The following is a 15,451-nucleotide window of genomic DNA, read 5'->3' as shown; positions in this document are numbered from 1 at the left end:
TACGATGCAAATTTGTTTTCAAATATGGAAAATAACATGAAAAAGTAAAGTTATCAACTTTTAGCACTATCATAATGTTAACATTTGGTAATGTAGCCTGTCTTGCAAAGTGAACTTTTTAACAAAACTAATCTTTTAAGCATTATTTTGGTGAAAATTAGCGCTCCGCCATGGAGGTTGCCAGATTTGCTAACAATTCTCGAATTTTTGCATTAACATGAACCGAATCAACAGATAGCAATTACGTGGTAGGCTCAATGGTTTCAGAAAAACACGTGCTACAACTAGATAACTAGAGTTAGCTAGTTGTAGCATTCAGTGTACATCTCACTCACAATTATTTCAATTAAACAATAGCTTGATAACTCACCTTGTCAAATTTTAGCACTGAATATTAGGGGCATTTGAGTTTTATCAACGTTCGTCAATCATAAATAAATACTTTTATACCCGTTTGAAGTGAGTTATCAAGTTTTTACACAATATGGATGAAAATAAAATACATCTTGTGAACTAGTTATCTCAAAAACGTCAATTTTGCAGTTATCAAGTTATAGGCGACGATATTATGTAGAAGATTACTCTTCTTATTTTTTCATCAATTGTATTTTCTGTATCTACTTTTTATTATACACAAGACTATTATTATTAACTGAACAAGAACGAAGTAGAAATAAAACAAAATTAAAAATGAATAAACATTTTCAATTTTGTTGTAACTCGAAACTGCAGCCGTATTATATTTTCTAGTTCAATCAGAGAGTAGAGCAAGCATCTCTACCGGTTTCGGGGCTTTTTAGCCCGTCATCAGGAAATACATATACAGGGTGACGCATTAGTATGACAAAGTCCAATTACTCGTTTGTCGTAAGAGATACGAGAAAAAGTTATTTAGGTAAAAGTTGGGGCACTGATAGGACCATAATTTAAAAATATTTTCAAATATCTAGGAGCGTGCGTATTGACAGGATGACACAAACTTATGTTTTTTAAATGGAACACACTGTATATTTTTACATTTCTGGATTCTCCTCAATGTTTCCTTTCTTAAAATATATGGTTTTGTAATATTATATGAGTAGTTTAAAAGATAATTACGTTTTTTTGTTAATTTCGTAGCAACATTTACACCCTGTGGAATTGTAGTGATTTGACATCAAATTTTTATTTTATGTTCCAAGGATTTTTAATATAGTCTACTATTGTTAAACATTAACAGTGTAGCGAAATGTTAAATTTTAGTATACAGGGTTGGTCGAAACTCGGAATGAGTATTTTCTTAGTTTTCATAAATGGAACACCCTGTATTTTAGTTTTGTAATGAAATAATATTTTATGGTACTTTTTTATTTCTTAAGCATTCCCTATACCCTATATATAAGTGCTTTAATTTGTAAGTTATTCGTGATTCTTTAAGCCAAACATTAATTGCAAGAAAAATTAAGTGAAATTTTATTAGGTGACCGTGAAAATATTCAATCAAAAATAATTTTTCAAAAAAAATACATCATAATCTAGCCTGATCCTTAATTTATTAATATTGGATGAGATATCCAAATAAATTCGTAGTTAGCATTGTTGGTGCGCAAAATATTAATAAAAACATACAATATTCTACCTAGTCGGCTATGACACTAATTTTCCTTAAAAATTTGACATTATACTATTTTTATAGTTCCAGTTGCTTTGTTACCATTACTAATATGAATTTTTCTAATGAGGAACTGATAAGATGTTTGTGCTAATGGAGTATAACAAAAATGTGCTACTAGCAATAAGAATTTTTCATCAGAAATTCCCTGATAGACGACAACTAAGAAGAGAAACGTTTAAAAATATACTAGAACGGTTTCAACGGACTGGACACTTAGATTATGATAAATCTGATCGAACAAAAACTATTGTAAGTGAAGAAAACATGAATTAAATGTAATCCTTAGTGTCACTGAGGATCTGCATATTAGTACAACCGTTATTACAATACAAGTATCTAGTCTGTTGAAACATTAGAGGATGGAAAATTTTTTTGTAAAAAAATTTCCATCCTCTAAGGTTTCTACCCTTGCGACCACCGAAGAAGCTAAAACAGCAAAACCATATGTCCGCTTTATCTTTAATGCTTAAACACAACACTTAAAAACAAAATTCTTAAATCTCACTAGCAAATGGTACAGATTGTCCCAACAAATTTAAGAGCAATATTTTTATAAAAATGCGAATTAATTTAACTGTTGTTTTCACAACAAGGTTTATTCATTTTTAATTTATATATTTACTCTATTTGGAGTCCGAAGGGAACCATTCTCGCTGAGCAGATGGGATGTGAATTATAAATTGTAAAATTCCCTCATCTTTCTTTAGTCTCAGCACCCGTATGACTTGCGTTTTTAGAAGCCTCGGATGGTGTAACCAGATTTTCCATTGTTTTTAATCTGATGGGATATAAAATGGTATTTTAAATATAATTTTATGTGCTATTAGTAGACTTAGGCAAATATGCAAATAAAAAGGTATAAAATATGCGCATAAAAATATGCAGCATTTTACAAAAAATATGCACGTTTATCTAGAAAATATGCATGTAATTAAAAAAAATATTTACAGTATTTTTTTATTTACAAACATATTTACAATATCTCCACATGGTGTATTAATTAACATGTATATATTTTACTAACTAAGCTAATTAATTAAATATTTAAGTATTTAAGTATTTTAACAAATAAATAATTGATATTATTTCGAATTGTGGTAACAATAAATAATTATCAAATGCTGTTCAAAATTTTCTAACAAATACTTATGGCTTCTATCTGATTGTGATTACATAGGAAAACTTCTTTCGATAATAACTGATGTAATTGGGGCATTGTTCAAATTTACGATAATAGTTGGTTCTAAATTAAGTGCTTCGAAAAATATCCCAGCTAGTACTTGAACCACTTGAGAAATAATCTGGTAATAACCACTGTTTTTTTTTCATGGTAGCTTTAAACTTTTGAAAAATTTCCTATCCAATATGTATTACTTTTAACGTTTTGAAACACTGATTCAAATTCTTTTATTTAAAATGTACTGTATAACAATGATAATTATTTGGAGGATTCTAATTGACTAATAGTTTTCTGAATAAAACTATAGTTTGATTTTATGAATGACACCACGACACTAAACTGTCTATTTGCGGCATTTTCAAAGCACATTAATTATTCACAATTACGAAGACACGTGTTCACGGCTTATTTTACAAAAAAAAGCGAAATGGGCCATCAAAATAAAAATTTTTACCTAGAGATATAAACTGGCCGATTTTGGAACCTTTGTAACCAAAACGTGACAAAACTGTGTACATATAATAAGCCGCTTTTTTATTAGTTACTACATTCAGGTACCCAAAATTTGAATATGTACCAAGAGATTATAAAACAAAATTAAATATTAAGATTTCCAAGCTACTTGTTACAGTAATATAAAAATATATGTATAGTTACAACCAAAATTTAAAATTATATGCACTTTATGCACACTTATATAAAAATATGCAAAATCGGAAATTTTTGCATTTTTTATGCATTATATGCAAAATATGCAATTTGCATATTTGCCTAAGTCTAGCTATTAGATTAAAAACTTAAACTTTTTTAGGAATAAAACAATTTGAATGTTTTGGGCATATCGTAAACATGCGTGAAATCAACTGGAAGCAAAAAAGAGGTTTCATATGTTTATTCATATGTTCAATCTTCAACTGTAAACTTCAAACGTCATCTGAAGCAGTTCCAATATTGCCATCATGTTAATTCTAAAAGTAACATGCCACGTGCAAAGACCTTCGCAACAGTGTGTAATTTCTATGTCAAGGTAAGGGGTTGGAAACTGCTGGAGACCAGGAACAAGATTTATTGTTCAATCACACCTAAATATTTTCGCTTCCATCAGAGAGAGTGCTTTTCCTGCAATAGTCTCGTGTTCCACTAAAATAACTATTTTGTTCACACGCCAACACTAATTACGGATTTGAAATAAATCATCGTGAGGATTGAATACGGCATTCAAACCAAAATATAAAGATTTATTCTTTTCCGAGAAATTAGGAATTTATAGACAGCAAAAGCAGCTGCTAAATTAAAAGTTGGTTTTAAATTCCCATTTCATTTACACGGGGAGATATCAATATTTGATTGAGAATTGAAGATGAGTAGTGCAAAAGGGAGAAATAAACAATAAACTAAACAATCGTAAGATAATAGTCCATTCTTTCACGGTTTTTGCTCTAAATTTTAAAGAACCGCTTGGATTGACATGAAATTTGGCATACGTATAGCTTACATGTCAAAGAAAAAAAGTGATATTGTGCCGATGTGTGCTTTTGTCCTGGGGGTGACTTTCACCCCCTTTTGGGGGTGAAAATATAGATGTCCAAAATAAGTCCGGAAATGGGTAAACTGACTAATTTTAAGTAACTTTTGTTCTATAGAGCTTTTTCGCCAAGTCAACACTTTTCGAGTTATTTGCGAGTGAATATGTTCATTTTTCAACAAAATAACCATATTTTTAGACGGTTTTTCGCAAATAACTCAAAAAGTAAGTATTTTGTCGAAAAAAACGTTCTTAGCCAAAATATAGCTTATAAAAAAGTAAAAAAAATGGTGTACGCGTTAGGTCTCTGGATCTCGTAGAACCAGAGTTATAGCCAATGAAAAATAGATTCATATTCACCAAATTTCAAATAGAATATTTCGACGTGGAATATCCAAAAAATTAAGCACTTTTTGGGGAAAACTCATTATAACTTTTTTAAAGTGTTTTAAAAAATATTTATTTCTGTTTTTAGAAAAAGTTTCTAGCATTAAATTTAAGCAAGTTACGCTCAAAATAAAGTTGGTCCTTTTTGTTTTTGCAAAAAAAATCGGGAAGGCCAACCCCTAATTAGCAACTTAAATGAAATTAATCGTTACCGCTCCACAAATTATTTTACTTATGTTGTGTTTATATGATCTGTAAGTTTCATTGATTCAAAGTGCTTATTTTTAAAAAAATTTGGTTTCAAAGTAAAATTTTTAAAAATTTAAATTTTGAAAAATATGCTTTTTTTCAAAATAACTTAAAAATTGTTAGAGATACCAAAAATCTCGAAGAACAAAAAAAGTCAGATTTGCTTTTTTGAATATCATGTGTTTTTTTGTTTTTCTGTTAGACAAAAATTGATTAAGATTTGGTGTTTCTAAATTTGCATACATTCGTGATCAATGACTCGTTCAACCCTTTTAACTACAGCCCTTTCAATAATAAGGACTTTGAACCGATGAAACTTACAGATCATATAAAGAATATATACACGAGTCAAGAAACTTGTGAGGTCGTAACGATTAAGTTCATTTAAGATACTAATTAGGGGGTGATTTTCTCGATTTTTTTACCAAAACCAAAAGGGACTAACTTTATTTTGAGCGTAACTTGTTTAATTTTGATGCTAGAAATTTTTTTTATAAAACAAAAATGAAGATATTTTTAAACACTTTAAATAAGTTGTAATGAGTTTTCCTCGAAATGTGCTTCATTTTTGGTTATTTCACGTTAAAGTATTCCATTTAGAATTTGACGAATATGAACCTATTTTTCATTAGCTATAACTCTGCTTCTACTTGATGTAGAGACGTGATGTATACACCATTTTTTTTAAATTTTTACAGGCTATATTTTTTCTTAAAATGTTTTTTTCGACAAAATACTTACTATTTGAGTTATTAGCGAAAAACCGTCTAAAAGCGTGGTTATTTTGTTGAAAAAATGAACATATTCACTGCCAAATAACTCGAAAAGTATTGACTTAGTTAAAAAAACTCTATAGAACAAAAGTTACTTAAAATTATCCAGTTTATCCATTTCCTGACTTTCTTTGGACGAATATTTTTTCACCCCCAACAGGGGGTGAAAACCACCCCCAGGGCAAAAGCAAATATAGGCACAATATCACTTTTTTTCTTTGACTTGTTAGCTATGTGTATGCCAATTTTCATGTCAATCCATGCGGTTCTTTAAAATTTAGAGGTTTTGCAATATTTTACCGTTACAGAACGGACTATAAATATAGTTGTCATCACTGAAACAAATTAGAAATTTCGAGGAGCTAAAATTTTGAATGATAACACAATAGACTAAGTTTTCAATCTAATGGCATATAAAACAACATAATGTTATTCTACATCCCAATATTTTTGTCGGACACTTAGATTTTTGAAGATATTCTTCTTTAGCGGCGAATCGATTGAGGGTAAAATTGTACATGAACCACGCGCCTGCGCACACTGACAGTATGTAGTTCATTGCTAATCTTTCAAGATTGGTATGTATGTATCTGTAACCGTGCAAATAAGTCATTAAAAGAATATATTAGTGGTTTTAGGAAATGTATTATTTATTATAATTCTTGTGTTTTTGGATTTGTGTTTCCCTGTAGTAAAATAATGAAATATGTAGGTATAACATTTTTACAGTTTGTCGCCGTGTTGTGTAATTATATCCGAAACTTACGTGTCAATTCAAGTGGCTCGATGGCGTAGTTGGCAGAGCGGTGGGACAGAGAACGGAAGCACACGGAAAGTCGCGGGTTCTAATCCTGGACGATTCATACTTTTTTTTATTTTTCGTTATTTTAATAAAAATTTTTTGAAAGTGGTAGATAAGAAAGTTAGTTTAATTTTTAAATAAAATACAAATAACCTGTTCAGTATATTTACTTCGTTTAAATTACCTATATAATAGAAGAATATCTTCTTACGTGCGTACAAAGTACACACACATTCTTTTTTTATTTACAATATAATTACTTATACCCTCTAATTTTTCTCGGAAAAATGGTTGTAAATAAAAAAATTCCAGGAAATTGACATCTTTGGCGCATCCGACTGCGCATATGCCCTGTGAAAATTGTCCGACAAGGTTACCGCATTATTGTAAAAAGGTTTTATGGTAGATTTTGTTAACATTAGCCATGTGGTAATAAATTTATTATTTTCATAAATTTGACATATTTAGCGTGTCCGACGCGTCATATTGCCCAATATTTTTGTCCGACAAAATTGTTTTCGCTGTTTATATGATAAAAACCATTGATTAAAACAAAATGGCCAATGTGGTTATAAATTTTTTTCTTGCATAAAATTGACAACTTCCTGACAGCTTGACAGACAAACGCCCCACTACCATAATGTGCCAAGCTCCAAATTTGTCCGACTCCACCCAAATATCAAGTACAAAAAGTTTCGACGGTGTGGTCATAAGTAATAATTTTATATGTGGGTCCAAGGACTATAAAAACGCTTCGGCATAGGGTAGACTTTAAATTAAGAGATAAGTAGAGAGTATTCCCAAAATTTCATTAAAATCCATGCAGTAGGATAGAATTCGAAAGTAATATCCTGTGTTTGCTCTCATTGACCGGCGTATGCGTTTCATTGGCTTTAAACATAGATGTATGAGGGATTAATGCAATCGTCATTGTCTAATGGTCTTTTATTAATGAAACCATTTGTAGAAATTTATAATAATTAATGCTCTTCGAGTATATTATTTAGGAAATTACGAAACTGCTCATCATTTACACAACCATAATTTGATAAGTCAAAGGTGTATGCAGCAACATCCGCAATTTTTGTTACCAAATTAATAATATATTATTAGTAATTGATTGTTTCAATGATTCTAGGCTTATTTAAGTTTTTTCTTTACATGATTAAGAAATACCTAATCTTTTAAAATAAATCATTTGTTTCAGCTACATTCCAACTCGACTTTGGGGTTTCAGCGGTCACGTGCAAACAATCCTTCATAGTATTATTGGTAGAGTGAAATGTCCTTGGCCTACGGGAGAAAGGGTATTCCTCACACTGCAAGATGGCACAACATTAACCTACGATATGTATCAACCAATAGACACTCACTTTCCAGGTAAGAAAATGGTTTCAATAATTACTTGTGATAACCTCGGGTAATAACAGTCGAAGACAGAATTCGTTTTTTAAGACATTTATTTTTTCTAAACACACAAAAATGGAAAATTCTTTCGTCATTTATGTATACGTTCCACATATACGGCTTCAGTAGACCCTAGAAACTTAGTGTGAGGATATTTGATAGATACAAGAATAATAAATCCACAACTAAGGATATTCATCAGGAGTCATATCTATTTCTCAACGCCAAATTAGATGTGTCCAATTACCGTCCTCTCGGACGGTAACAGAATGATAATTACTTTCAACGCACGCAGTCGTTGGATACGATGGGGATTCATCGATTTCGTTCAGCTCACCTGTTCCGATGGGTAGGTAGGTATTCTCCTACAGAGAGAATGACGCCTAGTGGATTTCTGTTCGGTCTTTTATATTGTCAGTGTTTTGTTGAATATATAGGCGTACCCTAGACGATAAGAGTATATTATCGTCATATACTTATTGATTAGTATTTGCCAAAAATGGCAGACTTAGCTATTTTGCTCATCTGCGCAGAAAGCTAAGTACGAACGCAATCGGAAGAGAAGCGCCATCTCTCTTCCTCACGTTGTTACATTCCGTGCAAGTTTACAGAGTGTGAGCTTAATTTGTAAAGGAACATATAAAATGGAACTAATTTTTAAAATTACATATTTGTCACAGTATATAGGTTTATACAACAATCAGTATAGTCACTTGCCCTGAAGTACGTGATGAAAAAATGTTCCATTTTTCCCACTGCGCATCGAGAGCTTGCAGCCGGACGCACGCGCATAACAGCGTGTGTTATACTGCTCAACAATATTTTTGATACACTGCTCGAAAATAAATAGGACAAAGATTTTTCGAAATAAGGAATATTTTTCTACAATTAACGTTTACGAAGCTCTTGACAATTTATCGATAGTTTCCTAAATAATTATTATTGTTGTTCTGAAGACTTAGGGCCGGTACTTTATGTCTCCGTTAACAGCCGGTTAGTTAACCGGTGTTTAATCGGGACAGAAATATATGCATAACATAGACATAAACGCAATTATACTTATTATTATATTCATAAATAATTATAATAATAATTATAATTGCTTTTATTACAACGCAAGAGGCTCTATGAGGTACTTTTCTGTCCCGATTAAACCCCGGTTAGCTAACCGAGGTTTAACCGGGACATAAAGTACCGGCCCTAAATGTATCAGCTTTAATGGATTCATTGAGATTATGTACCTATTTTCAACTAAATAATTTTTTCTATATAAACAAAATTTTGGTCTAACAATGGGCTCTACTTTATCTTCATTGGTCTTCTTCTTCCAGTGCCTACTCCACTAATGAAGGTTGGCTATAACCACTGCAAATTAGTTTCTTAATTATTAGCGAATATATTTATGGATTTCTAAAGAAATATTGTATTCACTCAATTTTGCTGATATTATCATATTGTATTTCTTGGCTGTTGTATTGAAGATATGTGTTAATCTTTGGAGATTGTCTTCTGTCTCGGCGATTAATGTGGCGTAGTTTGCATAACCTAATATTTGGAGTTGTTTGTTCCCCATTCTGTAACCATGACCTTTACATACTGCTTCTATTATTTCGTCCATTTTTAGATACATTAAACAGCAGTGGGCTTAACGGGTTACCTTGTCTGACTCGGCTTTGTACTGGTATAAACTGTGTTAGTTTTCCATTTATCTTTGCCTGTATTCGATTATGGAAATAGATGTTTTCGATGGTTGGTATAATATTGATTCGCATGTCTCTTCTATAGAGTAAGTGTAAGACGTCTTCGACTTGGACGCGATCGAAAGCCTTTGTCAGGTCTATAAAACAGATATGCTGGTTTATTATACTCGATGGGCTTTTTTGTGATTTGTCTTAGTACAATACTGGCGTCTACGCTACAAACGCATTCAATATGCTAAGGAAAATGTGGTATTCACATCGGATGACAATTAAAACCGAAAAACTATTCAACAGCAACGTGAAGACTGTATTACTATATGGAGCAGAAACTTGGAAAGTGTCAAGAAAATGTATTGGACAGATGCAGGTATTCATAAATAAATTCCTAAGGAAGATTCTTAACATTTACTGGCCAAACCGTATATCAAACCAAGAGCTATGGACAAGAACTAACCAGAAACCTATGTATATCTAAGATAATATGCAAAAGGAAATGGAGTTGGATGGGGCACACACTAAGGAGACCTGACACAGACATAGCGAGGCAAGCCCTAGAATATACACCACATGGAAAGAGAAGACCAGGTAGACCAGTAGAAACGTGGAAAAGAAGTGTTGAAAAAGAAATTAATGCTATATAATACTAATATACATGGATTATATGACATATCACAGAAGCTCGAAACAAACGACTGTGAATGAAAAGCCCTATTGGGAAAACCTGGACAGAAATAAAGATCAATGCAAAGGATAAGACAGAATGGAGGCAGACAGTTGATGCCCTATGCTCCGTATGGAGTGAAGAGGAATAAGTAATTAAGTAAGTAATGATGTCTACGCAGGATCTTCCGGATCTGAATCGTTGCGAGAAATCTAAAAAACGAAGTACTGATGTCTTGTCAAAAGAGCTAATGAGGAAACTAATAAGAGGACTTTTCTATATAGGAAAAAAATAATAATACATTCGAATTATAAATTATATTTTGAGAATTTTAATTTTACAATACAAATTTTATTTTTTACAGATATATTCCCTAAATGCATTTCAAATTCATCCTTAAAATAAAGTTTAATAGGTACAAAAAATGAACTCATAAATTTCATGGAGAACAGATGGAAAAAGATGGAAAACATTAACTTGTGAGATAAAAAAAGATGAAACTGGTAGAAGTGGAAATTATCGTTATAAACGAATAAATTAACATAACATCAGATAAGAGTTTTAACCTGCTGACTCCATTTTTCACTTTGAGTGATATTGGGCTGGTTTCTGGGTCTGTGTACTTTCATACACCACCCCACAAACCCGCTGACACCAATGTAGTTTAGAAATAACTATCTCTAAACTACAGTGGAACCAGCGGGCTTGTGGGACAGCGTATGAAGGTACACAGACCTAGAAACTACCCCAATATCACTCACAGTGAAAAATGGAGTTAGCAGGTTAACACTCTTAGTCAACAATAACATTACATAGTTTCCCACCTTTAGACGTCCGTGACAGGAGTATTTTATAAAATTCTCCTGTCATAGTGACAGTTGTCATACTCATCTGATACGTCTAAAGGTGGGAAACTATGTAATATATATATAATAATAAACTATGTAATATATATTAATTTATATGTTTATATCGATAATTTCCACCTCTAGAAGTTTCATCTCTTTTTACTTCAGACAGCATCCCATGTTTCCCATCTTTAGCGTTATATCCCATATTTTGCGGGTTATTAGCACGCTCATCACTGCATATTGGACTTTTTACACATAGTATCTTAGAATCCCTTGGAAGTAAATAATAAATCATGTACCTAGTTTTATTTTCATCAATAAATTCACGAAAGTATGATTGATGTTGAAAATTCATTTGGCATACTGGCAAATAATTGTAATTCCTTCAGATGAGATGTCCCTAGAAAGAATAACATATATTTTATATAAAAATCATATTGATTAGCAGAATAAATAGTTTTACATTTAATTCGTCTTATTCACATAATTTAATACCAGATAATGTCACCCTACTTCTGTATGCTGATGACCTAGTTTTTTTTATATAACAGCTTAAACCCCATTTTGGACCCCATTCACATTAACCAATATTATCAGATATTCATAAATAGTGCCACCACAACCTTCAAATTTAACAACATACTATTCTTTCATAGATCTGGTTGTTATCACAATATAATCCCATATATACCTAAAAACTCATGCTGGAAATTGTAAAGTCAATGCAAAGGATAGGAAGGAGTGGAAGCTGATTCTGGAACAGGCCAAGACCCACCATGGGCTGTGGAGCCAATTCTGATACCTACAAATGAACTCAAATATTTAGTGGGCTTTTTACCCCACAATCTTAACTAGAATAAGCATATTGAAAATATAATTGGAAAAGCTATTAAAGGCATGGCTGTGCTGCCTAGTAAGACCCATATAGATTTTTGAAGCATCTTTATGAAACCAGCACATAAACAATTATAGAGGTAACCATCTATATTTGTTATCAATGGTTTCTAATGTCCGTCCCACCTTGACTTTACAGTATAGGGAACATAAGGAATGCAGTCCTTATTAGAGTTTTTAGCTGGGTGAGGCCGATTTTATCAAAAAGAATTTGTAACCGAACATTAGATAGATTAAATTAAAACTGTTTTATAAAGACAATCTACAATTTTAGGATTCGTATGCGTTTAAGTTTATTTGATATACTATAGTTATTACGAATATGAATCCTAAAATTGTAGATTGCCTTTATAAAATAGTTTTAATTTAATCTCTCAAATGTTCGATTAAAAATTATTTTTGATAAAATCGGCATCACTGCGATAAAAACACTCATAACGCATTGCCTATGTTCCCTAGACTGTAAAGTCAAGGTGGAACGGATTATAGAAACATGGTTTTTCAAAACAGGTGTCAATGGTTTTTAGAGTACAGTTATGTACCAAATTCATGACCAAAATTTACACTTTCTCAGAATAATCCGGCAATTATTTTGAAACGTATACTCATACCTCCAATTATAATATCATACATAGATTCCCTTGAGGCACTTTGCCACTGGTTGTAACTTCTCAATAGATGTGCCTACAGAATTACAAAATTATCATTCCAGTTTACGAAAGAACACACCTTCAACTGGAATGTTTAATCTCAAGATGTATTTTGTTTATTTTATTTTGCATTGTTTTTCAACGGCATTTCAGCATTTCTGCAAAGGCCTGCTCCTCAGAATGTAAAGTGCATATTTCAAAGTTAATGTAACAATATTGAGGACTGTTCATAGAAAGTTTATTACATTGAACAATTTCTTTTCATTCTGCAAACCTAAAACGAAAGCAGGTCAAAAATTATGTCAATGATAGAATTTACGTTCTTACCCATTTTCATCCATGGGAACAGGAAGAAACTCAACTTTTTATGGTGTCTGGAATTTTTCCACATCAAATATTAGTACACATTATTTCCTTTGGGTTGAATTCATCATAATCCCAATTCAAAATCACCAAACTTCTTGTAGAAAACTGGAGAGATACCAAAGTAATGCATATTCTTTGGTAAATAATGCCTATTAAATTCGAAGTAAACCAACTTAACAATTGCAAAATATAAGAAAACAATAATAAATAACTCATTTAACATTTTTAACAACTGAAATTTTTATAAGGTTATGTGGTTATGTTTGGTTTGGAGTTTGGAATACAAGTCTACTCACTGTTGCCAAATGTCATCAATTGAGAGAGTTGTGTTAATTGTTTGAATATATTCAATCAATAATTAGAAAATATTATTTTTCAAATTTTATAAAGTGTGTACATAAAGGATTTTACCATTTATGAATTTAATTTTCAGCTTTCTGAAAAAAAATCGATAATAGTAATTATTTTATTATAATTTTGGAATGTATTCTTTACCGGAATATTTTAAATCTTGCAACAGCAACATTTTCCTCCTAGTCTACTGCGCAGTCTGCTAGGAGTTTCTGCTAGCGCAGGAACCGCATAAAAACTAGAGTGAACTAACTGATTCGAATAGCAAAAAAACTGTGTATTTGTTGTAGGAAAAGATAAGTATGTATTTATCTGTAGAACGTATTGTGACGAAAACATTTTGGTAATTATGGAATAAAAATAAAGTTATCGTTTAAATTTGAAATGATATATATCTTTATAATTGTAAAAACGTGTGGTATAATTATTGTGCTTTTAAATAAAAATTACTTTGTAACAATATACTAGCATCGTCAGAAACGGTGAGCACAAATGTGTAAGAATATAACATTATATTGTTTTGGCTAAGAATTGTTCTCTCTCAGGTGTAGGTGCGTCTTATCTTAATTACAAAACTAAAAAATGAGTTTGGCAGCGACAAATAAAACATTATATTAACTTATCATGTTTTTATGCATTTTAAAAATAAAATGCAATGACATTTTAATATTATTAAAAAGGAACAAGTCCTATGACAAAAAAGTTGTTCAAATTGTTTAAACAAAAATTGGAATTTTTTGCAATCAAGTTTTGCAATGTTGTAAATGTTTTTTTTTCAATAATTGATGGATTCGACCGTTACTTGAAGGAAGTTCATTTTATCTCACAATAAAACACTTAAAAATTTTTATGTGTGTGTGTGTGTGTGTGTGTGTGTGTGTGTGTGTGTGTGTGTGTGTGTGTGTGTGTGTGTGTGTGTGTGTGTATGTGTGTTTGTGTGTGTGTGTGTGTGTGTGTGTGTGTGTGTGTGTGAAAAATGGCTTGGATGCGAGTCCGTTAGCCACAGATTTTTATTTTATTTTTACCATTTTATTATTTTTATTTTTAAAAATTTTTGTTTTCTATACTTCCACAAAATTTATTATTTACAACTATCTGACTACAGCTGTTTCGGCAGAGTACCTTTCTCAAGTGATATAATTTACAATGTGTTTGCCTTTTTAAGTCTCTAACTGAAGAGGTTGAGGAGTGGGGAGCTGTTTGTCTCGAGTTGGTCATTCAGAATTATATCTGTATTTTTCAGTTTATTAATTTCCATAGAATCTAATAAAGATAGCTTAAGGCCTTTATTTTGGATATGCAGAATTTGAAACTCTTCATTGAAAGAATGATTATGATCTAGAAGGTGAAGTGCGTATGTAGAAGTGTCTGTTTTTCTATTGTTGAAAGCCCTTTTGTGTCAATCTGATATCCGTCTGTCAAAAGTTCTGCCAGTTTGACCAATGTACGTTTTCGGACAGTCACCACAAGTTAGTTTGTACACACCACTCTGTAGTTGCTTTCTCTTTCGGCTTTTATTGTTCTTAATATATTTGCTTAAGTTGTTGTTAGTTCTGAAAGCTGGTATTATTCCTTTCTTTTTTATGTATGTGGCTATTTTGGTTGTTATCTTGCCAGTATATGTGAGAGAGCAGAAGGTACTGGGTTCTTTCTGTGGTGGTGGATACACTAATTTCAGGGCTTTCTTATCGAGTTTTTGATTGAAAATTTTGTTAACTGTTTGTTCGTTATAGCCGTTGTTTACTGCTATTTGTTTAATCTATGGAAATTAATAAACTGAAAAATACAGATATAATTCTGAATGACCAACTCGAGACAAACAGCTCCCCACTCCTCAACCTCTTCAGTTAGAGACTTAAAAAGGCAAACACATTGTAAATTATATCACTTGAGAAAGGCACTCTGCCGAAACAGCTGTAGTCAGATAGTTGAAAATAATAAATTTTGTGGAAGTATAGAAAACAAAAGTTTTCAGTGTTTTATTGGGAGTTTTTTTTTCAT

At 31.6% G+C, this 15,451-nt stretch overlaps 1 protein-coding gene and 1 long non-coding RNA gene across 3 annotated transcripts in view; one reads left to right on the top strand and one right to left on the bottom strand.

Annotated features, from left to right (window-relative positions):
• Positions 1 to 15,451, top strand: part of LOC114330123 (abhydrolase domain-containing protein 2) — a 153,548-nt gene that overhangs the window by 86,678 nt on the left and 51,419 nt on the right. For both annotated transcript variants that reach the window (XM_028279434.2, XM_028279433.2), the window contains exon 2: positions 7,778 to 7,950. In XM_028279434.2, the coding sequence (XP_028135235.1) occupies positions 7,778 to 7,950 (173 nt within the window). The remainder of the gene's footprint in view (positions 1 to 7,777; positions 7,951 to 15,451) is intronic.
• On the bottom strand, positions 10,706 to 13,734 carry LOC126879948 (uncharacterized). The gene is made up of 4 exons (XR_007696350.1): positions 13,595 to 13,734; positions 13,061 to 13,536; positions 12,695 to 13,007; positions 10,706 to 11,589 (listed from the first exon to the last, which is right to left on the bottom strand). It is a non-coding gene; the product is annotated as an uncharacterized LOC126879948 (long non-coding RNA).

The sequence above is a fragment of the Diabrotica virgifera genome, chromosome 2 (assembly GCF_917563875.1).
Source record: "Diabrotica virgifera virgifera chromosome 2, PGI_DIABVI_V3a".
In the NCBI taxonomy this organism is placed as follows: domain Eukaryota; kingdom Metazoa; phylum Arthropoda; class Insecta; order Coleoptera; family Chrysomelidae; genus Diabrotica; species Diabrotica virgifera.
This window is presented reverse-complemented; position numbering and strand designations above follow the sequence as displayed.